The 26244-nt window shown below is 66.0% G+C and overlaps 1 protein-coding gene across 1 annotated transcript in view; it reads left to right on the forward strand.

Annotated features, from left to right (window-relative positions):
- The window catches only part of FAM171A2 (family with sequence similarity 171 member A2), a 29457-nt gene that overhangs the window by 661 nt on the left and 2552 nt on the right, over positions 1 to 26244 (forward strand). Inside the window, exons 2-6 of the mRNA XM_075911481.2 lie at positions 13897 to 14124; positions 17745 to 17837; positions 18301 to 18459; positions 18904 to 19080; positions 24699 to 24815. Coding sequence (XP_075767596.2) covers positions 13897 to 14124; positions 17745 to 17837; positions 18301 to 18459; positions 18904 to 19080; positions 24699 to 24815 — 774 coding nt within the window. The remainder of the gene's footprint in view (positions 1 to 13896; positions 14125 to 17744; positions 17838 to 18300; positions 18460 to 18903; positions 19081 to 24698; positions 24816 to 26244) is intronic.

The following is a 26244-nucleotide window of genomic DNA, read 5'->3' on the forward strand; positions in this document are numbered from 1 at the left end:
GCTGGAACTGGGGGGGCGCTGGGGGTCCCTGTCCGGGGGGCGCTGGAACTGGGGGGGCGCTGGGGGTCCCTGTCCCGGGGGCGCTGGAACTGGGGGGGCGCTGGGGGTCCCTGTCCTGGGGGCGCTGGAACTGGGGGGGCGCTGGGGGTCCCTGTCCGGGGGGCGCTGGGGGTCCCTGTCCGGGGGGCGCTGGAACTGGGGGGGCGCTGGGGGTCCCTGTCCGGGGGGCGCAGCGGGCAGGGTCTGCAGATCGGGTCGCTGGCTCCCCACCCTGCGGCACCCATCGCTCCAGCGCCCCTGGCGGGCCCCCCGTGGGTCTCGGCGGGGTGGGGTCTCGGGCTGGAATCGGGTCGGAGCTGACACGTCTGGCCGATTTCAAAGCATCCCCCATCCCGGCCCCCCCGACATCCCGCAGCCCCTCCCCCGGCTCGGGGGGGGGGGTTTCCAGCCCCCCCCCCGCCGCTGGCGACTTAACCCCTTCTCCCCGTGGCGGGGGGTTGCGGGTTTGCTGCCGGATTCCGGCTCCGGGGGCGCCCGCATCGCTTTGTGCTGGGGGCATTGGGGGGGGGGGGGGGGCTGCGGCTCTGGGAGCCAGTGGATCCGGTACAGGCGGGGGGGGGGGGGCTGGGGAGGACCCCTCCCCCCACCGTTGTTTTTCTCTCCCTTTGCGGCGCTATTTTATGGCCCCATTGTCTGCGCAGACAGCGCCTGGGAGCCGGGGTGGGCCCCGCTGCCGGCCCGGGCACCCGGTGGGGGTGGGGGTGGGGCTGTGGCCCACGGGCATGGCTGTGCGGGGGGGGGGGGGGGGTAGATGATCCCAATTGCTCCGATCACTGCTGCTTGATGAACGTGTCCAGCCCTTCCCTGTCCATCTCTCCCCATCCCTCCATCTGTCTCCGTCCGTCTGTCTGTCCCCACCACCCATTCATTTATCCGTCCATCCGTCTCCGCCCCCCATTCATCCATTGGTCCGCAGCCCGCCCATCTGCCTCTCCCTACGTACCCCATCCATCCGTCCGTCCGTCCTTGCACAGGCCTCTCTCCGTCCATCCATCTGTCCCTTATGTACCCCTATACACGTCTGTCCCCAAATAGGCCCCACAGTCTGTCCATCTGTCCCCACACGGGCCTTTCTGTCTGTTGGTCTGTCCCAATGCACACACCTTTGCCTGTCCCTGTACACAACCATCTGTCCCCAGACACAGTCCTGCATCTGTCTCCCCACACACCCCTCTGTCTGTCTGTCCGTCCATCTCCATACACACCCTCTGCCACACACATCTGTCTGTCCATCTCCATACACACCCTCTGACTGCTATCCTTGCACACGTCTGTCTGTCCATCTCCCTCTGCTAGCCTTGCACACGTCTGTCCGTCCATCTCCCTCTGTCTGCTAGCCTCGCACATGTCTGTCTGTCTGTCCATCTCCATACACACCCTCTGACTGCTAGCCTTGCACACGTCTGTCCGTCCATCTCCCTCTGTCTGCTAGCCTCGCACATGTCTGTCTGTCTGGCCATCTCCATACACACCCTCTGACTGCTAGCCTCGCACACGTCTGTCCGTCCATCTCCCTCTGCTAGCCTCGCACACGTCTGTCCGTCCATCTCCCTCTGTCTGCTAGCCTCGCACATGTCTGTCTGTCTGTCCATCTCCATACACACCCTCTGACTGCTAGCCTTGCACACGTCTGTCCGTCCATCTCCCTCTGTCTGCTAGCCTCACACATGTCTGTCTGTCTGGCCATCTCCATACACACCCTCTGACTGCTAGCCTTGCACACGTCTGTCCGTCCATCTCCCTCTGTCTGCTATCCTCGCACATGTCTGTCTGTCTGGCCATCTCCATACACACCCTCTGACTGCTAGCCTCGCACACGTCTGTCCGTCCATCTCCCTCTGTCTGCTAGCCTCACACACGTCTGTCCGTCCATCTCCCTCTGCTAGCCTCGCACACGTCTGTCCGTCCATCTCCCTCTGTCTGCTAGCCTCGCACATGTCTGTCCGTCCATCTCCCTGTCTGCTAGCCTCGCACATGTCTGTCCGTCCGTCTCCATACACACCCTGTCTGCCAGCCTCTCGCACATCTGTCAGTTGGTTCATCTCTGCACACGCCCTCTGCCATCGTGGCACGTGACTGTCTGTCCACCCCCAGGTGCCCCTGCTCGCCCCACGTGCTCAGGCTGGGGGAGGCTGGAGCTGCTTGTGTGGCGCCTGTTGCAGTCCTGGCCGGAGGGCAGAGCCAGTTCCCTAGCAGTGGCGCCCTTCAATTCCCAGGCTTCTTCTCCCGGCACCCCCCCAGTGGCTGTGGCTGGAACAAAGATGGGGGGCCAGGGAGCGGCTGGGGCCGGACCTAGGGAACTGGCTCCTTCCCCATTCACACCTGCCACCTGGCCTGGGCCACGGGTTCAGGCGCCGCCACGTGGCCGTGTCTGGGTACTGGAGCCGCACTAGCCAGGAGGGGCTGCTGTGGGGTCTTGGGGTGCGCTGTGCCCAGTGCCTGGGTTCCTGGCAGCAGAAGCCTGGAGGCCTGGGTGATGGGCTGAGCTGGGGGGGGGGGGAGTGGAAAGGACCAGGTTGAACCTGCTGAGCTGAGTGGGGCTGGGCTCCAGCGCCTCTCTACAGGCCCTGGGGACTGGTCCCTGCCCCAAAGCAGGGCTGGGCCCGGAGGGGGAGGGGCTGGGGTACAGGCAGCCCTGAGTGATTGGCAGAGGAGACCAGCCCAGATCATGGCACATGCTGGCCCTGCCTCCCCCGGATCCTGCCCCCTTTGGGGTGTCTGTTCTGCACCCTCAGCTCTGCACTCCGCTTGCTGGCGCACCTGACGGCGCGTGGCGGGCGCATCCCCATTCCGGCCCTGCCTGCTGGCACAGCTGCCCGCGGCCCTGGCACCCGTGGCCGTGTGGGGAGGTCGCTAGCCGGGGTGGCGTGTCCCTGCCTGGGAGGGCTCCGGGCTGCCAAGGACTCGCTGAGCAGGGGGCGAGGGGCACGGGGAAGGAGGGGCCCAGCGGTGCCTCTGCCCTCCCCCCACTTCCCCCAGCCATGGCTGCCCTGGCGCTTTGCTCTGTGCTGGTGGCACCCGAGACGCTGGAGGGGGCAGAGCAGGAGCAAGAGCAAGAGCAAGAGCAAGAGCAAGAGCAAGAGCTGTATTTGGGGGTGACCCTGGCCTGCAAAGGGCTGGGGGGACATGGATGGGTGGGACCGCAAAGCTCCACTCTTGGCCTTTTCCTGTCTCTGCCTCCCCCCCCCCCGTACCTATCTCCCCCCGCTCTGTCCCCTCCCCCGTACCTATCTCCCCCCGCTCTGTCCCCTCCCCCCGTACCTATCTCCCCCCGCTCTGTCCCCTCCCCCCGTACCTATCTCCCCCCGCTCTGTCCCCTCCCCCGTACCTATCTCCCCCCGCTCTGTCCCCTCCCCCGTACCTATCTCCCCCCGCTCTGTCCCCTCCCCCGTACCTATCTCCCCCCGCTCTGTCCCCTCCCCCCGTACCTATCTCCCCCCGCTCTGTCCCCTCCCCCGTACCTATCTCCCCCCGCTCTGTCCCCTCCCCCGTACCTATCTCCCCCCGCTCTGTCCCCTCCCCCGTACCTATCTCCCCCCGCTCTGTCCCCTCCCCCGTACCTATCTCCCCCCGCTCTGTCCCCTCCCCCGTACCTATCTCCCCCCGCACTGTCCCCTCCCCCGTACCTATCTCCCCCCCCCGCACTGTCCCCTCCCCCGTACCTATCTCCCCCCGCTCTGTCCCCTCCCCCGTACCTATCTCCCCCCGCTCTGTCCCCTCCCCCGTACCTATCTCCCCCCGCTCTGTCCCCTCCCCCGTACCTATCTCCCCCCGCTCTGTCCCCTCCCCCCGTACCTATCTCCCCCCGCTCTGTCCCCTCCCCCCGTACCTATCTCCCCCCGCTCTGTCCCCTCCCCCGTACCTATCTCCCCCTGCTCTGTCCCCTCCCCCCCATACCTATCTCCCCCCGCTCTGTCCCCTCCCCCGTACCTATCTCCCCCCGCTCTGTCCCCTCCCCCCGTACCTATCTCCCCCCGCTCTGTCCCCCCCGTACCTATCTCCCCCCGCTCTGTCCCCTCCCCCCGTACCCTCCCCCCACTCTCCCCCCCCCGCTCTGCTCCCCCTCCCCCCGTACCTATCTCCCCCGCTCTGTCCCCTCCCCCTACCTATCTCCCCCCGCTCTGTCCCCTCCCCCGCTCTGTCCCCTCCCCCGTACCTATCTCCCCCGTACCTATCTCCCCCCGCTCTGTCCCCTCCCCCCGTACCTATCTCCCCCCGCTCTGTCCCCTCCCCCCGTACCTATCTCCCCCCGCTCTGTCCCCTCCCCCGTACCTATCTCCCCGCTCTGTCCCCTCCCCCCGTACCTATCTCCCCGCTCTGTCCCCTCCCCCGTACCTATCTCCCCCCGCTCTGTCCCCTCCCCCGTACCTATCTCCCCCCGCTCTGTCCCCTCCCCCGTACCTATCTCCCCCCCCCGCTCTGTCCCCTCCCCCGTACCTATCTCCCCCCGCTCTGTCCCCTCCCTCCTACCTATCTCCCCCCGCTCTGTCCCCTCCCCCGTACCTATCTCCCCCCGCTCTGTCCCCTCCCCCGTACCTATCTCCCCCCAGCTCTGTCCCCTCTCCCCATACCCCCCCCCCCCCCCCCCCCCCCCCCCCCCCCCCCCGCTCTGTCCCCTTCCCCCCATACTTATCTCCCCCCCGCTCTGTCCCCCCCTGTACCCATCTCCCCTGCTAGATTCTAACCCTACCCCATACCTACCCACCTCCCGCTGCTCTGCCCCCTCCCCCGGGTACCTGCCTCCCCCTGCTCTGCCCCCCACCTGACCCAGCCTGTTGCAGATGGGGGGCTGCAGCTGTTTGAATCCCGTCTGCTGGTCCCCAGGATCCATGGGGAATCCTGTGACTGATGTCCAGGGGCCGGGGGAGAGGATCTTTGGGGAGCTGGGCAGATGTGGGGAGGTCTGTGAGGATGGGGGTGAGCCAGGGCAGGAGGGTTTATGATTGGGCCGGGGAGCAGCCGGGGGAGCAGGGGTCTGTATTGGAGGGGCAGGGAGCTGGAAGCAAGGGGCCGTGGGGGGACGGTGGGGAGCCGGAGGCAGGGGGTCGGGGGGGACGGTGGGGAGCCGGGGGTCAGGGAAGTCTGTGGTGGGGGTGGGGGGAAGCTGGAAGCAGGGGGCCGGGGGGACGGCGGGAAGCCGGGGGCGGGGGCCCGGGGGGGGGGCGGCGGGAGCGGGGGGCGGGGGAATCTGTCCTGGCTCCTTGAGGAGCAGCGTGGGAAAGGGGCTTGCCTGGAAGTCTCCCTCGGTTGCCATGGCACCTGCTCCCCTGCCAGGCTGCTGCGCCGTGGGGCAGAGGAACCGGCGCCCGCCCCATGGAGGCTGCAGGGGCTGCGGCCTCTCGATAGGGACCCCCCTGGGCCCTGGCTCTGCTCTGGGCCAGGCGGGTTGCTCCTGGGGAGGGCACAGGGAGCCCCCAGGGGGGTCGGGCTCACTCCGGCCCCCAAACCAAACCCAGCGCTGTCTGGGGGGCCCCGCCTGCCACCCCCCGCCCTGGCGCCAGGCGAGGACCCCAGGAGCTTCCTGCCCAGCCCTGCCGGGGCCCCCACTCCCGCCCCGCAGCCCCTGCCCCCCCAGCCCTGCCGGGGCCCCCACTCCCGCCCCGCAGCCCCTGCCCCCCCAGCCCTGCCGGGGCCCCTCACTCCCGCCCCGCAGCCCCTGCCCCCCCAGCCCTGCCGGGGCCCCTCACTCCCGCCCCGCAGCCCCTGCCCCCCCCAGCCCTGCCGGGGCCCCTCACTCCCGCCCCGCAGCCCCTGCCCCCCCAGCCCTGCCGGGGCCCCCCACTCCCGCCCGCAGCCCCTGCCCCCCCAGCCCTGCCGGGGCCCCTCACTCCCGCCCCGCAGCCCTGCCCCCCCAGCCCTGCCGGGGCCCCTCACTCCTGCCCCGCAGCCCTGCCCCCCCAGCCCTGCCGGGGCCCCTTACTCCCGCCCCGCAGCCCCTGCCCCCCCAGCCCTGCCGGGGCCCCTCACTCCCGCCCCGCAGCCCCTGCCCCCCCAGCCCTGCCGGGGCCCCTCACTCCCGCCCCGCAGCCCTGCCCCCCCAGCCCTGCCGGGGCCCCTTACTCCCGCCCCGCAGCCTCAGCGTTGCCAGCCCTGGCCCGTGGCCGGCTCAGCTGATGCCTCTTGTCCCTGTCCTGCTGCCACATCCTTTGTTCTCCTTCCACCCAGCCCCAGCGGTGGGGGAGGCGCCCCCGATGCCTCCATGCCCGGCTGCAGAGACGAGGCGTCTCGCCCTCCCCAGGGATCGGCACTTTCCCTGCAGGGCACGGGGTCTGGGTGGCTCCTTGGCATGTACCACCTGCTCCTAGTTTATCCGTGTCTCCAGGGGTTCCCGTCCACGCTGGGGGCCACCCAGATGCCCTTCCCCTGAGCTGGCAGCTGTTTGCTAGGTGCCATGGCCTGCGGGGTGGGGGGCAGGCTGGGAAAGGGGAGGGGGCTGGCAGGGGTGTCCGTGGCTGTTAGCTCTCTGGGCAGGAGGGTGAAGGATGCTCGGACCCCCCATGCCCTTTGGCCCTAGTGAGAGGAGGTTGGGGTGCTGGGATGCCAGCAGGATGGCTGGACCGCAGGGGTGGGCAATGATTTTGGGTGGGGGCCACTCCAAGAATTTGGCAAGTGACCAAGGGCCTCATTCTTTCATGCTCTTCATGGAGGGGTGCAGGGTGGGGAGAGGGTTAGGGCCTGGGAGGGGCTATGGGTGCAGGAGCGGGGTGCCGAGGGTTTGAGGTGCCATGGGGCAGGGAGTTGGGGTGGAAGGGGCCCACTGACTGGAGGGGGGGGCGCATGTGCTCTCTGCACGCCCCTTGGGGGGCCTCCGGGCTGGTTTCCAGCCAGTGGAAGCTGCAAGATTGTGCTGGGGGTGGGGGCAGCGTGCAGAGCCCCCCAGGGCTGAGCAGAGAGCACAGGGCGGGCAGGGAGCCTGCCCGAGACTCGCGAGATGGTGCTGGATGGACAGGCGGTATTTTGCCTGCCTCTGCTGTGCTGCCTGTGTCAGGGCAGAGGCTCTGCTCCATGTTCCCCTCCACGCAACTGCTCCCGTCCCAGCCTGAATTCAAAGCTGTCCCAGCCCTGGGGTGCCCTGGGAAAGGAAGGTGCCCCCTTTCCCGTGGTGGATTGAACATGGGGCTGCGTCTCAGGACTGCCGGGGCCCATGCCGCCAATGTACTGGAGACCTCAGATGAGCCCCCTGGGCCTCGGTTTCCTCCCTGCAATGTGGGGTGCCGCGTTCTAGGCTCTGGGGGTGCAGGGCTGGCAGGTCCTGGGCCGTCTGGCCTAGGAGGGGCTATTGCTCTGCCCGCTGGGCTCTAGAAGCTGGGATTGAGGGTCAGTCTCCCCCCTGTGGCCGTGGTTTCTACCTGGATGCTCCCCTCAGGGTGGCTACCTTCTGGGGAGATGCCCTGGGTGTCCCCCCTGGCAGCTGTGGCTCAGTGTGCCCTGGCCCCGTGCATGTGCTGAAATGCAGATGCAGCACCTCTGCGGTGCAGCCGCAAGCTCCTTTGGCATCAGCCCGGCTCTGCCTTGGGGCGGAGCAACTGGAGCTGGGGGACCCTGCGAGCTTTCAGGTCGCCTTCCGAACGGGCTATTGGCCTCCCCATGGCAGAGCACACGAGGGAAGCCAGGACCCGGGCCTGCCCCCTCCCGCGCTCAGTCCGGCCCCACCGGAAGCCCTGCAGCTTGGGACTCCACTGGGCCAGCATTAGGGGGTGACAGCTCCTTGGCCAGGGGACCCGTGAGGAGGGGATAGGGAACGAGGTGTGGGGAAGGCACTGGGCGAGACTCAGCGGGTCAGGGTCGGTGTCCGCTTGGGGCTGGGTTTTCAAAGGCTCCTGGGAAATTCTGCCTTAAGCTCCCCGTGCCTCAGTTTCCCTAGGACAGTTCATGCTTGGTTCTGCCTTGTCCGTTTGCTGGGGCGCCCTGGGCTCTCGCGGTGCAGTTGCCGTGCCTGGTGCCCAGCTCAGCATCCAGCTTTACTGTTCCTGGTCCCTGTTGTTGGGCTTTTGCCCAGCCTGCTCCTCAAGCCCTTGAGGGGGCGGAGCAGGATGGGGGAGCTGGCGCTGGAGCAGGAGCAGCCCAGGGCCTGGACGCTGAGTGTGGGAATCTGGCCAGGGCTGCCTGTCTGCCATGCAAGGCCAGGTTCCCCTCCTGGAATGGGCCCAGTTCAGAGCAGGGGGGTCCCTGCTGCACCCCCAGAGGAGGGGCAGGTGACTGCTGAGTGGGGCTCCAGCTGGGGAACTCCCTGCCCCCTGTGGGCAGAGCAGTGCCCGTCTCTGACCCAGTGGGAGGCCAGCACGTCCCTGGGGATCAGCTTGGTGCTCTGCTGTGGGAGGGCTGGGCGGCCCTGGGGGAGCCTCAGGGCATGGAGGGGATGGGGGAGAGGGGAAGAAGCACTGTGGGGTGGGGGCAGGAGGCCGGGGCCCCCAGGGACCTGCAAAATGGGTGTGGGCCCAGGCTGGTGGCTTGTGCAGTTTGGGGCTGCTGTGCCGGGGGGTGCAGGCCACCCCCAGAGTGACCAGGGCTCTGTTCAGACGCTGCTGGCTTCACTGGGCCCTGGTCTGGCAGGGGGGCAGTGGAGTCCAGTGGTGAGAGCCAGGGTGATGGTCCACTGGTGATTCAACCTGCCTTTGCCCTCAGTTTCCCCATCTTGTGAAGGGCCAGAGAGAGGCCTGGGAGCCAGGCTAGGCCATGCTGGGAGGGGTCTGTGGGCTTTGCCCGCTTCACCCTGTGGGTGGGGCCAGATGGCACCGAAAGTGCCGGGTGGGTGATGGGGGTGGGGCGGGGGGCAATCATTTCCCCCAGGGTGCAGGCTCATCCCGGGAGAGGGCGGGGGGGGCTGGCAGCGGGGGATGGGATTGGTCCTTTCAGAGCAGGGTTGCCGGGCGGCTTCAACAGAAACCCTGGGCACTGGCCGTGGCATCGCAATCGACGTCCCAGCGCCCGCCCGTTGGATTCTCCGCTTGGTTCCCAGGCAGGAAGCTCCAATACTGGACTGTCGGGTTCGAAGCCGGACCCCTGGCAGCCCTGTTCCAGAGCCCAGCAGAGCCACGGGGCGCACCGGGGGGGTAGGGATAGGGCAGCCCAGGGGGCTTGCAGCGTTCCCAGGCTGTCGAGAACCCTCCCTGGCTGGTGGGGGAGGCAGCGTCTGGCACTGGGGCAGGTGGGGTGGGTGGCTCTGTGCTCAGGGGAGAGGCCCCCTCCCTGCCCCCCAGATCTTCTTGCTGGGGGAGCGACCTGCTTTGGCCACCTGGCTAAGGGTGGCCTGGGCCTGACAGGCTGGACCAGCTGCCGGCTGCGTGCGGGCGGCAGGACGGCTGTTCCCTGGCGCGGGGCATTCCACCCCCAGCTGCACCCTCGGCCCCCGCCCACCCCACCCTGCTTTGCAATGCGCCCGCCTGTCCCTGGTATGCGCCCCCCGGCTGCTGGGGACGTGTCGCTAGCGCAGGCTGCTTCGAATTCCTGGGACTGAAGGGCCCGGCCATCTGGGGAACATCTGGGCGCAGACACCGCGGGCTGGCTGGCGGGGGGGCTGGGGGCTGGGCTCTCGCAGCCCTGCAAGGGACTCACCTCCCCGCTCCACCCAGAGGCTCCGCCACAGAGGATCCACCCAGCGCTTGCTGAGCCGAGCCCCCTCCCGCGCCCGCTGGGCCTGTTCTCGGCCCCCCCCCCCGCGCCCGCTGGGCCTGTTCTCGGCCCCCCCCCCCCCCCCCCCCCGCGCCCGCTGGGCCTGTTCTCGGCCCCCCCCGCCGCGCCCGCTGGGCCTGTTCTCGGGCCCCCCACGTGCCCGCTGGGCCTGTTCTCGGGCCCCCCCGCGCCCGCTGGGCCTGTTCTCGGCCCCGCCTGCGCCCGCTGGGCCTGTTCTCGCCCCCCCCCCCCCCGCCCGCTGGGCCTGTTCTCGGCCCCCCCCGCGCCCGCTGGGCCTGTTCTCGGCCCCCCCCCCGCGCCCGCTGGGCCTGTTCTCGGCCCCCCCCCCCGTGCCCGCTGGGCCTGTTCTCGGCCCCCCCCCCGCGCCCGCTGGGCCTGTTCTCGGGCCCCCCCCCGCGCCCGCTGGGCCTGTTCTCGGGCCCCCCCCGCGCCCGCTGGGCCTGTTTTCGGGCCCCCCCCCGTGCCCGCTGGGCCTGTTCTCGGCCCCGCCTGCGCCCGCTGGGCCTGTTCTCGGCCCCCCCCCGCGCCCGCTGGGCCTGTTCTCGGCCCCCCCCCCGCGCCCGCTGGGCCTGTTCTCGGCCCCCCCCCCCGTGCCCGCTGGGCCTGTTCTCGCCCCCCCCCCCCCGTGCCCGCTGGGCCTGTTCTCGGCCCCCCCCCGTGCCCGCTGGGCCTGTTCTCGGCCCCCCCCCGCGCCCGCTGGGCCTGTTCTCGGGCCCCCCCCCGCACCCGCTGGGCCTGTTCTCGGCCCCGCCTGCGCCCGCTGGGCCTGTTCTCGGCTTTTCCCCCTCCCCGCGCCCGCTGGGCCTGTTCTTGGCTCCGCCCCCCCCCCGTGCCCGCTGGGCCTGTTCTTGGCTCCCCTCCCCTCCGCGCCCCCTAGGTCTGTTCTCAGCCCCTTCCTCCCCTGGCGCTGGGCCCCTTTTCAGCGCCCCCCCAGGGCCCGTTCTCAGCTCCCCCATGCTCCCTGGCGCTGGGCCAGTGCATGGCTGAGGTGTGAGCCGCTGCGCTTGGCGTGTCCCCCCCGCCCCGCAGGTCAGAATGGCCCCGGGGCTCCCTCTAGCCCCCCAGTGGCGAGGTTTCCCCGGCTGCAGCCAGTGTGGGGGTGGCGAGAGGCGCCCGGGCTGTGGATGGGCTGAGAGCATGGAGCGCACCCGGCTGCAGCGAGTTGCACCGTCCTGGCCACACAGGGCTCACAGGCGGGCCGGGGCTTGCTTAGAGGCCTGATGGTGCTGCCAGGAATACAACCCAGGGTCCCCAGCCTCCTGCTGTAATCCCCTGCATGCTCCCCCGGAACTGGGCTGGGCGTCCTGCCTCCCAGTCCCCCTTGCTGCGTCGGGGTGAAAGGGCTTTTCCTAGCCCCTCAGCCTCTGAGCCGGGGGGCACATGGGCACCCATTGAAAATGGGGTGCGACTACGTGGGGGGCCCTGCAGCAGCACTGGTGCCAGTGTGAGCCCCTGGCTGGCGCAGGCTGGAGACCTGCCCTGGAATAACCCCCGGAGCAGCCTGGCGTGAGGGACCATGGCCCGGGGGATCCTGCGTCCTTGTGGCGGCTGCCTGGTTCTCGGCGCTGCGGGGCCCAGCTGTGCGACGGGGGCCGGGGGCCTGCGTGCTCCGGGCGGGCGTCGCTGGAGCAGCGCTGGGAATCGATTGGCGCTTGGGTCGCTCCTGGGCCCTCGTGCCCAGGCCCCGTGCCTGGGGGAGGCGGGCATGGAGCGATGCTCTGGGGGGGAGGGAGGGCTTGCTGCTCGCAGCCTGGGATGGCTGCCAAGGTGCAGGCTCTGATCCTCTGACGGGCTTGTAGCCTCCCGGGGGCTGGTTTGAGAGCTGGCAGAGCCCCTCCCATATGTGCCCTTGGAGCTGGCGTGACCAGGGCGCCCCAGGGGCGTCTCCAGCCCGTCCCTTGCAGAGATGCAGGGCACTTTGCAAACTAATTAATTCGGCCTAAGCTCCGCCCATGGTGGGCCAGTGATATTCTGCTTTGACGAAGGGGGAAACTGAGGCACTGAGCAGTGACTCGCCCAAAGCGACCCAGGACATCAGTGGCAGGGGTGGTTAACCCTGGCAGCCAGCAGAGCGCACGCCTGATGCGGCCACGCTGCTCTGACCACTAGGCCTGCGGAGTGCGCCAGTGGATTGACCGGCCAGGAGCGGTGCCGTGGGGCTGGGCCGGGGGCTTTGACTGCAGAGCCCGGCGGCCCTGGCTGAGGGGGATGCTCGTCCCTGCAGCGCCCCCAGACGGGCCTGCTGCCGCCCTGTGGCTGCCATGGCAACGCCTGGCAGTGGGGCGGCCGGGCCCGGGACGCTGCTTCCTGCCCACGCGGCCGCGCTGGGCCTGGTGCCATCGGCCCGGCCTTGCCAGGGTGAACAGGCCCGTTGCCGTGGTGACGGGAAGGGACCCGGTGGCCCGAGGCTGCTGCCGGCGGCACTGGCTGGGGATGTGCAAGGCTTGCTTGCAGCGGGGCCGTGGGGGGGGGGGGAGGGACCCGGGGCTCCCATCCGGCGACCCCTTTCCCGGCACCCAGCTCGGCCTGGCCGGCTCGCTCAGCGGCTTGGGCACGGCTCGGCCGCACTCGGGCTCCGGGTCCGTCTGGAGAGGCCACCTCCACCTGGCAGTGCCCCTCTGGCCCGGCCGGGCACTGGGCAGCGGGTCAGGCTGGGGGCTGTCACGGTCCATGGGTGGTGCCCGCACTCGGCTCCTGGGCGGATCCCCCCGCTCCCGTGCGGCAGCGAGACAGCTCCAGTGGGGGGGCCCTTTCTCCTGGGGGGCCCAGGCGCCTCTCAGGCCTCAGCCGCCTGCCTCTGCCATGAGCCCCTTTGGGGGTCCCCTCCCTCCGGACCCCCGGGCCTCCCCTCCCCGAGGGAATGTGCAGCCCTGTTCTCTAGACTCCCAGCCAGCCCCGAACCGGAGGGTTTATTGAGCTTTGAACGCAGCAACGGGTCCCTCCGGCCAGTCGGCCTGGCCCCGGCCCACACGTCAGCCTCCCTGCAGCCAGCTGAGTCCTGCCTGCTCTGCCCCCAGCCCCCAGAACAGCCCCCAACACCCCCGCAACAGCCCCTCCCCCGCCAGTGTCTTCTCCCGGGTAAGAGGGTCGCCCGGGCCCCTCTTCTCCGTCTCCCACCCCGTCCAATGTTCCCCCCTCGCTGGGACCAGCTGGGCCAGTGGTTGGGGTCCCCTCTGCCGCCCCTTGTCTGTCGTCTGGCCTGGCCGTGTCCTCTGAGCAGGGCCAGGGTCACCAGGGCACCAGACGCCGCGGCTCCAGTTCTGGGCTGGTCTCTGAATCACCAAACTGCCCCCCTTTGCCACATTGAACCAGTAACCTCCGGGCACCGAGCCCCCCTTTCAGCCCCCCAAGCTCCCCACTTCCTCACAGGTGCAGCCCCTGCGCATGGCCCGGTGCCCTGGGACCCCCGTGTGTAGGGCATGTGGGCGGCAGAGGCAGCCAAGCGCCTGGCAGTTGGCCCTGACGGACCAGCCGGTGGGGGTGGGCACTGCCCTCTGCTCTGGGCCCTGGCACCTCCCGCTAGCACTGATCTGTGTGCCCAGGAGCGCCAGCCCCCGGGCGATTTGCACTGGGAGCGTGGCTGCAGGGGACCCCACGGACCCTGGGGCAAAGCACCCCCCCCCGTTTGGCGACCCAGCATCTGTACCAAGGCTCCAGCCGCACTCAAGGGCACCCACGTGTCCAGCTCCTAGCAACCCAGCCTCGCAGGCCCTGGCGCGGCCCCCGGGTGCTCTCCAGTCGCTCTGGGCCAGCCCACGCGGGCTCATTCCCAGCTGGGGGGCAGCATGTCCCAGGCGGAGGTGGCTGCAGGCCAGGGTCCACGGCCCCCTCCCTGCCGCGGGAGCTGGGGTCCGGAGCCAGGCAGGCTGGGCTGCAGCTGGTCCCAGCATTTGCCAGGTCCGGCTGTAGGGATTCCTGGAGAGCTGCTGGGCCGTGCTGCTTGGTTCCCTGCGTGGCTGGGCAAGCGTCCAGGGAGGCGCTGGAGCTGGCCAGGGGCGGGGAGGGAGATACTCTGCATGCCATGGGGCAGCCCCAGCTGCGGGCATCTGGGGGTGCTGCTCGTGGGCCTGGCTTCTCTCTAGCAACGGTTCGAGGGGCTCTGGCCTGTGCTTGGGGCGGCGGGGGGCTGGGTCTGCTGGGGGGCCCAGCGGGCTCTGGGCAGGCCCCTGTGACAGCCCCTGCCCCCTAACTCCTCCCCCGCAGAGATGCTGATCAAGGTGCAGGTGTACGAGAGCAGCGACCTCTCCCCGCTGGCCCAGGCAGCCGTGGAGGTGCACGGGAACCAGACCTCGCTGGCGTCGGGCGCCACGGACCACGAGGGCGTTGGGATGCTGCCCATCAGCTACCGCCTGGGCACCTGGATCCTGGTCACCGCCGCCAAGCGCGGCTTCGTCACCAACTCCGTGCCCTGGCGGGTCGACAAGCTGCCTTGTGAGTGCGGCCCGGTGCCAGGGGACGCTCCCTTTGGGGGAGGGTGGGGTGCAGGTAACCTGGGATTTGGGGTCACCCTCTTCCTGGTCTGGACATTTGCAGACGGTCCCTTAGTGGCCCCCCCTTTCTGCCAACAGACTGAGGAGGGATCCCAGGTGGTGGGCACATGGCTGGCCCTGGGTTGGCCCCAGGGGGTGATGTTGCTAAGGGGGCAGAGCCACCCTGGGATTGCAGGGGCTGGGCAGCAGAGACCTGCTCCCCATGTGTGCTCTGGGGGCGGGGCAGAGACAGCGCAGGGTGGGCTGCGGGGGGCCGTTGCAGTGCCTGACTGCCCCACGGTGGTATCCAAGCCCCCCCCAGCCTGTCCCCCCGAAGATCCCTCCCCCGATCCCTCCATTCACGTGGGGGCCGGGGCCAGCGTTGGCCTGGGCTCAGCGCCAGGCAGTGGCTGCCTGAGGCCGCGTGCTGATGAGGTGCAGACGGTCGATGGGGTGACCTTGCTGCGCGCGGCAGGATGCGCCCATGTGGGCGTCAGAGCCCCCCAGCTCTGTGTGCTGGGGCAGGGGTGTCCGCACGGCCGGGGGGAGGAGTGACGGGGGCAGAGTGTGAAGGTGAGGGGAGGGGTGCGCGGGGGCAGGGGGAATACATGGCTGTGGAGGAGAGAATGGGGGTTGTATGTGGGGGGGTGGGAGGTGAGGGCCAGGGAGGAGTGCATGGGGGCAATAGAGGGCGGGGGGCAAGGGTAGTGTGTGATTAGGGGGCAAGGGGTGAGGGGCAGACAGGTGCATGGGGGCACATAGGGGAGGGGGTCATGTGTGCTGTGCAGTGGGTGAGGGATGGGGAATTACGTGGCTGGAGAGGAGGGGGTAGAGAGTGGGGGCCGTGTGTGCTGGGGGGCAGTGGGTGAGGGGCAGAGGGAATTACCTGGCTGGGGAGGAGGGGGTAGGGGGCGAGGGTCGTGTGTGCTGGGGGGCAGTGGACGAGGGGCAGAGGGAATTACCTGGCTGGGGAGGAGGGGGTAGGGGGCGAGGGTCGTGTGCGCTGGGGGGCAGTGGACGAGGGGCAGAGGGAATTACCTGGCTGGGGAGGAGGGGGTAGGGGGCGAGGGTCGTGTGTGCTGGGGGGCAGTGGACGAGGGGCAGGGGGAATTACCTGGCTGGGGAGGAGGGGGTAGGGGGTGAGGGTCGTGTGCGCTGGGGGGCAGTGGACGAGGGGCAGGGGGAATTACCTGGCTGGGGAGGAGGGGGTAGGGGGCGAGGGTCGTGTGCGCTGGGGGGCAGTGGACGAGGGGCAGGGGGAATTACCTGGCTGGGGAGGAGGGGGTAGGGGGTGAGGGTCGTGTGCGCTGGGGGGCAGTGGGTGAGGGGCAGGGGGAATTACCTGGCTGGGGAGGAGGGGGTAGGGGGCGAGGGTCGTGTGTGCTGGGGGGCAGTGGACGAGGGGCAGGGGGAATTATCTGGCTGGGGAGGAGGGGGTAGGGGGTGAGGGTCGTGTGTGCTGGGGGGCAGTGGACGAGGGGCAGGGGGAATTACCTGGCTGGGGAGGAGGGGGTAGGGGGTGAGGGTCGTGTGCGCTGGGGGGCAGTGGGTGAGGGGCAGGGGGAATTACCTGGCTGGGGAGGAGGGGGTAGGGGGTGAGGGTCGTGTGCGCTGGGGGGCAGTGGGTGAGGGGCAGGGGGAATTACCTGGCTGGGGAGGAGGGGGTAGGGGGCGAGGGTCGTGTGCGCTGGGGGGCAGTGGACGAGGGGCAGGGGGAATTACCTGGCTGGGGAGGAGGGGGTAGGGGGCGAGGGTCGTGTGCGCTGGGGGGCAGTGGACGAGGGGCAGGGGGAATTACCTGGCTGGGGAGGAGGGGGTAGGGGGCGAGGGTCGTGTGTGCTGGGGGGCAGTGGACGAGGGGCAGGGGGAATTACCTGGCTGGGGAGGAGGGGGTAGGGGGCGAGGGTCGTGTGGGCTGGGGGGCAGTGGACGAGGGGCAGGGGGAATTACCTGGCTGGGGAGGAGGGGGTAGGGGGTGAGGGTCGTGTGCGCTGGGGGGCAGTGGGTGAGGGGCAGGGGGAATTACCTGGCTGGGGGGTAGGGGGTGAGGGTCGTGTGCGCTGGGGGGCAGTGGGTGAGGGGCAGGGGGAATTACCTGGCTGGGGGGTAGGGGGTGAGGGCCGTGTGCGCTGGGGGGCAGTGGGTGAGGGGCAGGGGGAATTACCTGGCTGGGGGGTAGGGGGTGAGGGTCGTGTGCGCTGGGGGGCAGTGGGTGAGGGGCAGGGGGAATTACCTGGCTGGGGAGGAGGGGGTAGGGGGCGAGGGCCGTGTGCGCTGGGGGGCAGTGGACGAGGGGCAGGGGACACACGGGGGCAGGGGTGTGTGTGCGGAGGGCTGACCCCTGGTGCTCTTGTCTAACAGATCCACGCTCATGGCCCTGCGGCGTGGGGCCACAGCCAGAGGGTCTGTGCTGCTCAGGCCGTGGCAGGGGCCCCCCAGGCGGGCACGGTGGTGGGGATGGCATCCGTGTGGGGCGGGCTGCGAACAAGATGGGTGTGCCCTGACCCCCAACCCCCGGCCCAGCTGGCTGCGGGAGGGCAGGGTGGGGCAGGGCCAGGGCTGTAGGGCTGGGGGTGGGAATTCCTGGGCACAGCTGCACCCCACGTCTGACGCCCTCCCTGCGCCTGGCAGCCCCCAGCTGCTGCTGCCGCTATTTTGGGAAGAGCTGCAGGAGCAACTGGGGGAGCGTGGCTACGGGGGAGGGGCAGAGGTCAACCCAGGGGAGCTCCCTGCCCTGCCAGGGTCCGGCTGGGGCTCCCGTTTCCTGGGGGGTTGCTCCTGCCCCCCAGTGTGAGTCTGACGGGCTTCCCCCCCCCAGCAGTGCCGCCCTGCAGGGAGCTCCGGGCACAGCCCAGAGCTGGGACCAGCTGCCCCTCTGGGCTGGCTGAAACGCTGCCGAAGGGCAGGTGGGTGCCCCGTGTGCAGCCCTGGCAGCGGCTGGCAGGGGGACAGGGGGGCGGGCCTGGCAGGGGGGCGGGCTGGCTCTAGTGCAGTGCCCCAGGGCTTGAATCCCTCCGCCTGGGCCCCCAGCCTGCCTCACTGCCAGCACGTGCCCCAAGCGCCAGGCGTGGGGCTCTGGAACGGGCCCTGACCTCTTCCTGGGACCCTATGGGTGCTCTGCCCTAAGCCCGGCCTTGGGGGTCGCTACCCCATGTGAGCATGGGGGGGTCTGGGGCAGCCTGTGGGCCGATGACTCGCCCGCAAATGGGCTTCTTGCACCCCAGCCCCTTAGACTCCAGCCAGCGGGGGGGCTGCGATTGGAGACCCGCACTCAGCGCCCTGCATGTCGGCTCCCAGCCTGGCCACACGATTGCCTGAGGCGGGGGTAGCCAGAGCCCCCGAGCCAGCACCCTGCCCCCTCCCCACAGCGCCCCCTGCTGGGAGAGGCAGGGCCTGGGGTAGCCGGCAGTGCGTTTCGCTGGCTCTCCCCGTCTCGGTGCCAGGCTCAGGAGCGGCATCCTGCCAGGTCTCCGCTCTGTGCCAGCTTCCATGGGTGGTTGCTCCCCTCCCCCTGCGGCACACGCCCCGTTCCCCGCGCGCTGCCCTGCCCTGCCCTGCAGCTCACGCCTGGTCCCTCTGCAGTGTACGCCTCCGTCAGCCTGTACCTGCTCCCGGAGCGGCCCGCCACCCTCATCCTCTACGAGGACTTGGTGCAGATCTTGCTGGGATCCCCAGGTGAGGCCGCAGCCCGCCAGCCCCATCGCCGTCCGGGTTAGAGCCAGACCCCCGAGTTCTGGTCCTCGCTGTGCCCCTGCAACGGGGGGACCCCAGGGAGAGGTGCTGCTGCACCAGCCCTCACCCCACCCTGGCCTTGTGCTGGAGCTGGGTCCCCTGTGGGAACCCGAAGAGTGATGGGGGCAGCACGTACCGGGAGGGGGGGCAGCGGGTGCGGGGGGGCAGCGTATGCAAGGGGGGCAGTGTGCCTGCCCCCCAGCCATCGTGAGAGCGTGGGCAGGAGCTGGAGTCCGGTCAGCTGGAGTCTGGTTGGGGCAGATCTCTGTGGAGACCCCGCGCAGGGACCCTGGGTGAGGTGCACGCGCAGGGGAGGGCTGCTGAGGATCCCTGGCTGGGGCCCTTGGCACCCAAGGGTGGGGACCAGCGGGGCAAGGCTGGTGCCCGATGCCCGTTGTCATTGCAGGAGCCAGGAGCCAGCCGTGGGTGCAGTTCCAGCGCAAGGCAGCCCGCCTGCCCCGCAGCTCCACGTACAGCCAGCTCTCCGCCTCCCTGACGGCCGCCAGCGGCGCCCACGACATGCGGGGCTTCCCCTCCTTCATCGGGGCCGAGAGCAACGGCAGTGGTACCGGGCGGGCGGGGGTGAGGGGTCAGGGGGCTGGGAGAGTGGGGGCTGGGGAGGGGCCAGGGGCTGGGAGGGAGGGGGCTGGGGAAGGAATGGGAAGGAGGGGGGCAGGGGATGGGTGGGAGGAGCCCTGGAGAGGGATGGGAGGGAGGGGCCAATTGAGGCATGGGAGGGAGGGGGCTGGGGAAGGAATGGGAAGGAGGGGGGGGGCGGGGGATGGGTGGGAGGAGCCCTGGAGAGGGATGGGAGGGAGGGACCAGTTGAGGAATGGGACTGAGGGGGAGGGGCTGGGAGGGAGGGGGCTGGGGAAGGAATGGGAAGGAGTGGGGCCCTGGAGAGGGATGGGAGGGAGGGGGCTGGGGAAGGGTTAGGAGGGGGGCCAGGGAGGGAAGGCATCGGGGGGGGGGGAGCAAAGACTCGTCTGATGCCCCCTGCCCTCCCTAGCCAATAGCACCTGGCTGGAGCTGGTACCCATCGCCGCTGTCAGCGTCCACCTCTTCACGGGCAACGGCACCGAGGTGCAGCTGTCAGGCCCCGTGCATCTGTCCATCCCGCTGCCTCCTGCCAGCAGCGCCAGCAGCGCCAGCAGCGTGCCAGCCTGGCGCTTCGACGCCAAGAGCGGTAAGGGCCAGCATGCCGGGCACCCGCTGCTGTGGGGATTGGGGTGCAGGGCGGGGCTGGGCACTCTGGAATGTGGGGGGAGTTTGGGAGGTCTCAGCCTGGCTCCCAGCAGGACTCCCCAGTCCCCTTGCTGGCCCGGGGAGGTGCTGGGGTCCCCCGTGGCTCTTTGCAGGGCTGAACGGGATGCAGGCATGGGGCCAGGCTGGCGCAGCCTTGCCCTCCCAAGGAGATGCTGCCGTCCGGGGGTGAGGGCTGGTGCTGGGATCACAGGCTGCAGCTGGAGGGAGGGGAGATGGGAGCAAGGAGAGCCCCAGTCCCCTCCAGGGTAGATTCGGATCAAGTAACTACGGAAGCTCAGACTGACTGTGCTTAGCGCCCACTCAGCCTGGAGTAAGCCCCGTCGGACTCCCTGGCACGTCTGTGTTTGGAACGGGGCTCCCTTGGAAAAGCTGAGTTATGCTGATATAAATTAGAGAACAGATTTGTGGCATCCCCATTAGTCTGCGGCCATGAGTTTCCAAAATAAGGGCCATATATTCTATAATAAGAAATTGACACTCAGTGGCAACTAGCAACTCGAGCTCTTACTGCAGCTTTCTGAATTGTAGACTTGAGTGAGAGATTCGAAACCTACTGAACTCATTAAACAAGCCATACGGATTAGCAAAGCTACATGGGTTTTTCTAGCAACATCCAACGCCATAAACATTTTGGGAATTCACTTGTCAAATCACACTTGTGCTGACAGGCAGAGAGAAGAATGATGATTGCAAAGTGAATTAGTTACACTGGTAACCAGTTGATTCACTCAGCCATAGCCACAGATTCATTCACATCACGTTCTTCCAATAAGCAGTTTTCCTTGTGATACGTAAGAACGGCCAGAGTGGGTCAGACCTCAGGTCCATCTAGCCCAGTGTCCTGTCTGCCGACAGTGACCAGTGCCAGGTGTCCCAGAGGGAGTGAACAGAACAGGGAACCATCCAGTGATTCCTCACCTGTCATCCATTTCCAGAGAAACAAAGGCTAGGGACACCTTTCCTGCCCATCCTGGCTAATAGCCATTGATGGACCTAACCTCCATGAATTTATCTAGCTCTCTTTTAAACCCTGTTAAAGTTCTACTCTTCACAACATCCTCTGGCAAGGAGTTCCACAGGTTGACTGCAATGCATGAAGAAAAACTTCCTTTTGTTTGTTTTAAATCTGCTACCTATTAGTTTCATTTGGTGACCCTAGTTCTTGTGTTACGGGAACAAGTAAATAACTGCTGTTTTATTTTTGTAACTGGGCCCTGTATCATCTTGTCCTGCTTACACTTGGCACATTTTCCTTTTTTACTCATGGAATGAATTTCTTCAAAATATTCCTAGGTAGGTTCTCTCTTACGCCCAGAAGCAAGGGCAGGTTTTCCATTGCAGAAGTGCGGGGGGAGAATATAGAACGTTCTGTGTGCTGAAAATCTTCCCTTTTCCTTTCCAGTGCATCCCACAGTTCCTTTCTATGCTGCCTTCATCCTTTCCTGTCGACTGTCTGAGACCATGTCTTAACTGACTCCTGTCATGCTTGGCTCAGGTCCACCACTACATAAGCACAAAACAAAACCAATCTGGTTCAGCTCGTGTCTGTCTCTGCACATGTTACGACTTAGTCTGCTGACAGTCAGGAACGGAAAGCCCAGAGTTTTCGAGAGGGACGAGTTAGTAGTTAGACCGGACAGACTAGAGCCATTAAGTCATTGGGAGGAGTATTGAATTGTATGTGTAACGTGGTTGTGAGGGAATTTAATGTAGCTGTAAATTTTACAATATACAAAATATAAATGTTTAGTTGATGATTTAATCTTCCCCGCAAAAATCTGATTTTTAAATGTTTTTTCAGCCCCATATCCTCCCCTCCCAAGCGTGTGGCCAGGCCGGGTCTGGGCACAACTGAGGGTGTCCACTCAGGGCGAATTGCTCAAAGTTGGGGCTCCTTACAGCCCCAGACTGGAGACTTTCCCAAACAGCCCACAAACCAGTCGCACCGAGTGCTTCAGCTGCCAGTCTGGCCAGGCAGAAGCCTCAAGAGCAAAACCCCTCAGACACCCAGCTCTTCCTGTGCCCCAATCAGCCCCAGGCCTAACACAGGTGAGGGCTTATAGAACCCAATCTCACCCACCCCGAACGGGTTCTTCTGGTCCCAAGAAACCAGCCACAGTTCCCAGGTCAATTTACACTCTGGATCTTACCCACAAGATCACGCTGAGCCAAACCTTTAGAATCTAAAATCTAAAGGTTTATTAATAAAAGAAAGAAAAGCAGGAGAATAAGGTTGTTAAAAGACAGGAAACAAAGGGTAGGAATAAATGGTAAATTTTCAGAATGAAGAGGGGTAACTAGTGGTGTCCCCCAAGGGTCAGTCCTGGGACCAATCCTTTTCAACTTATTCATAAATGATCTGGAGAAAGGGGTAAGCAGTGAGGTGGTAAAGCTTGCGGATGATACCAAACTGTTTAGGATAGTCAAGACAGAAGCAGACTGTGAGGGTCTCCAAGAAGATCTCGCCAAACTGAGTGACTGGGCAACAAAATGGCAAATGAAATGTAATGTGGATAAGTGTAAAGTAATGCACATCGGGAAAAATAACCCCAACTAGACGTACAGTATGATGGGGGCTAATTTGGCTACGACAAATCAGGAAAGAGATCTTGGAGTTATCATGGACAGTTCTCTGAAAACTTCCACAGACTGTGCAGCGGCGGTCAAAAAGGCAAATAGGATGCTAGGAATTATTAGGAAAGGGATAGAAAATAAGACCCAGAATATCTTAGGGTATGTCTACACTACCCCGCTAGTTCGAACGAGGGGGGGTAATGTAGTCATCCGCAGTTGCAAATGAAGCCCGGGATTTGCATGAAGCCGTCCGGTGCCATTTTTAAATGCTGACTAGTTCGAACCCCGTGCCGTGCGGCTACACGCGGCATGGAGTAGCTAGTTCAGATTAGGCTTCTAATCCGAACTAGCTGTACTCCTCATGTACTCCTCGTGTACTCCTTCTAATCCGAACTAGCTGTACTCCTCGTGTACTCCTTCTAATCCGAACTAGCTGTACTCCTCGTGTACTCCTTCTAATCCGAACTAGCTGTACTCCTCGTGTACTCCTTCTAATCCGAACTAGCTGTACTCCTCGTGTACTCCTCGTGTACTCCTTCTAATCCGAACTAGCTGTACTCCTCGTGTACTCCTTCTAATCCGAACTAGCTGTACTCCTCGTGTACTCCTCGTGTACTCCTCGTGTACTCCTCCTAATCCGAACTAGCTGTACTCCTCGTGTACTCCTCGTGTACTCCTCCTAATCCGAACTAGCTGTACTCCTCGTGTACTCCTCGTGTACTCCTTCTAATCCGAACTAGCTGTACTCCTCGTGTACTCCTTCTAATCCGAACTAGCTACTCTGTGCCGCGTGTAGCCGCGCGGCACGGGGTTCGAACTAGCCAGCATTTAAAAATGGCACTGGATGGCTTCATGCAAATCCCGGGCTTCATTTGCAACTGCGGATGACTACATTACCCCCCCTCGTTCAAACTAGCGGGGTAGTGTAGACATACCCTTACTGCCCCTGTATAAAACTATGGTACGCCCACATCTTGAATACTGTGTACAGATGTGGTCTCCTCACCTCAAAAAAGATATTTTGGTCTTGGAAAGGGTTCAGAAAAGGGCAACTAAAATGATTAGGGGTTTGGAACGGTTAAAACAACCGGGACTTTTCAGTTTAGAAAAGAGGAGACTGAGGGGGGATATGATAGAGGTCTATAAAATCATGAGTGGTGTGGAGAGGGCGGATAAAGAAAAGTTATTTATTAGTTCCCACAATAGAAGAACTAGAGGACACCAAATGAAATTAATGGGTAGCAGGTTTAAAACTACTAAAAGAAAGTTCTTCTTCACACAGCGTGTAGTCAACCTGTGGAACTCCTTGCCAGAGGAGGCGGTGAAGGCTAGGACTATAATAGAGTTTAAAGAGAAGCTGGATAAATTCATGGAGGTTAGGTCCATAAAAGGCTATTAGCCAGGGGATAAAATGGTGTCCTTGGCCTCTGTTTGTCAGAGGCTGGAGAGGGATGGCAGGAGACAAATCGCTTGATCATTGTCTTCGGTCCACCCTCTCTGGGGCACCTGGTGCTGGCCACTGTTGGCAGACAGGATACTGGGCTAGATGGACCTTTGGTCTGACCCAGTACGGCCGTTCTTATGTTGTTAAGGAGAATACATGACATGCATCGAATCACCCAGTTCTCGATGCAGGCTCTTAGCAGAGATGTTATAACTGCTATCTTACAAGTCTCTGGTGTACATCCTATGTCAGGATGGGTCCACAGTTCTTTCCGGTTCGTTGTTCCCTGCAAGGCTCCATCTGGGATCAAGAGCTAAACTGAAGACCAGACGGAGGGTGCCACCCGGCACTTATATCCCTCCCCTGGCATCCTCCTGGGCAGAGCAGGTCACATGGTCGAGTGACCGATCTCTGTTTCACGCCCTGGCTGGTCTGCAGGGATCAGTCCCATTCCTCAGGTGTGTTGGCACCAGGGATTCATTGTCTCCTGCTCTGTCTCAGACAGAGAATGTTCCAGCATCAGCACAGAGTCCATCTTTAGAACTCCCCATGCAGACATCATACAAGTACACGAATAGCACACGCAATCCGCAGAACAGAACCTCACACGGCCCCCTTTGTACCGGCTTTAGGGGCAAACACCCCCATGGTGCAACAGTGATCTTTAGAATCCAGTAATGTGACAAGGGGGTGTGCCCCTCCCCCCAGGAAAGGAAGAAGCCGGCCATGCCCTGCTCCCTGTCCTCTCCAAGGGATGCAGGAGCCCACGGGTGTCGGCAGGACAGCCGGGGCCCCGCGCTGCAGGGCACAGGAGCGGCGTGCAGGCATGGCTGCCCTGCTCCTCTGGCAGTGGCCATGTGCGCTTTAGCAGGGCAGCACGGGGCTGTGGCACAGTGTGTACAAGGGAACGGAGGCAGCACCCAGGACTTGTGCTAGGCTGACAGGTTGCTCTGGGGTTAGCTCGTGGTTTGTTTTTTTCCAGGGGTCTGGCTCCATCTGATCCTTGGGGGGGTCCAATCCCCAGGGTGAGGGATGGGCTGCAGATGAATGAGGGGCAGAGTTAAGGATGCATTGCTGAACGAGGGCAGAGTTAAGGTTACATTGCCAGCCTTATTGCCTCAGTCCCTGCTATTCAGCCATTAGAGTTGGGCTCGGCTCAGCATCCTGCCATCATAGTGAAGTTCTCACCGAATTTCTCTTCCGCTCCAGGGCACAGTATTGGGTGAGGCTCATTCCCACGGCAGCTGGGGCCCTGGAGTAGCTGAGGTAAAGGGGGTGTAGCCTGGGGAACTCTGCTGCAGGATATTGCTGGCTCCAGTAGTGGGACAAAGTTCAAACCAGGACACAGATGCATAGGGAACCCGGAATCCCCTCAGCAAGGCTAGCCACCCTCATGCCCGCCATGACCCTAACTTCTGGGCCATCTGGTAGGGGTGGCTGGCAGAGGCAGGAGACCCCAGGAGGTGGGCGGGGGAGAGGCGCCGGTGGCCTGGCTCAGCTGACTGCCTTGTTGCCCCCAGGCCTGTGGCTCCGGAACGGGACAGGGCTGATCCGGAAGGAGGGGCGCCAGCTGTACTGGACCTTCGTCTCGCCCCAGCTGGGGTACTGGGCTGCGGCCCTGCCCTCCCCTAGCACAGGTGAAGCAGCAGAACGACTCTTAGGCCCTGCATCCCGGCTGCCTAGTCCGTGGGGGGCCAGCCCCCGGCCACAGGCTCCTGGGGTGGGTCTGTCCTGGCCCTGGCCCCCCACTGGAGTGGCCGACGCCCCGGCTGGCACCGTGGGAGCATCCTGGATCTGGGTGCCCGGGGGGCAGAGCAGCGGGGGGATGGACGTGCCGGGAAGGAAGCGCTGCCCTGGGAGTGCTGGTCCGAATCACAGAGCGGCTTGGGCAGCAGCTGGGCACGTGGGACAGCTGAGCACCAGGGGGGAGGGGCACGTGGGACGGCTCAGTTCCGCGGGGGGGGCACACGGGACGGCTGAGTGCCGGGGGGGGTACGCAGGATGGCTCAGTTCCCGGGGGGGCACACGGGACGGCTGAGTGCCGGGGGGGGTACGCGGGATGGCTCAGTTCCCGGGGGGGGCACACGGGACAGCTGAGTGCCGGGGGGGGGGTACGCAGGATGGCTCAGTTCCCGGGGGGGGCACACGGGACAGCTGAGTGCCGGGGGGGGTACGCAGGATGGCTCAGTTCCCGGGGGGGGCACACGGGACAGCTGAGTGCTGGGGGGGTAAGCAGGATGGCTCAGTTCCCGGGGGGGCCACACGGGACAGCTGAGTGCCGGGGGGGGTACGCAGGATGGCTCAGTTCCCGGGGGGGCCACACGGGACAGCTGAGTGCCGGGGGGGGGGTACGCAGGATGGCTCAGTTCCCGGGGGGGCCACACGGGATAGCTGAGTGCCGGGGGGGGTACGCAGGATGGCTCAGTTCCCGGGGGGGGCCACACGGGACAGCTGAGTGCCGGGGGGGGTACACAGGATGGCTCAGTTCCCGGGGGGGCCACACGGGACAGCTGAGTGCCGGGGGGGGTACGCAGGATGGCTCAGTTCCCGGGGGGGCCACACGGGACAGCTGAGTGCCGGGGGGGGTACGCAGGATGGCTCAGTTCCCTGGGGGGGGCACACGGGACGGCTGAGTGCCTGGGGGGGGTACGCAGGATGGCTCAGTTCCCGGGGGGGGCACACGGGACGGCTGAGTGCCTGGGGGGGGTACGCAGGATGGCTCAGTTCCCGGGGGGGCACACGGGACGGCTGAGTGCCTGGGGGGGGTACGCAGGATGGCTCAGTTCCCGGGGGGGGCACACGGGACGGCTGAGTGCCGGGGGGGGTACGCAGGATGGCTCAGTTCCCGGGGGGGGCACACGGGACGGCTGAGTGCCTGGGGGGGGCACGTGGGACGGCTCCGTGCCCAGGTGGGGAGCCTGGGCGATGGGGCTCCCACCTGTGAAATGGGGGGCCTGTGGGCAGGGAGGTCTCAGCACGTGCCCCTGGGGCTGGCAGCGGGCGAGCGGCTGCTTAGTGTTGTTGGCAGCGCGGTGCCTGGAGCCCGCCGTGCTGACCGCTGCATGG

The sequence above is a fragment of the Pelodiscus sinensis genome, chromosome 29 (genome assembly GCF_052426305.1).
Source record: "Pelodiscus sinensis isolate ZL-2025 chromosome 29, ASM5242630v1, whole genome shotgun sequence".
NCBI lineage: Eukaryota > Metazoa > Chordata > Testudines > Trionychidae > Pelodiscus > Pelodiscus sinensis.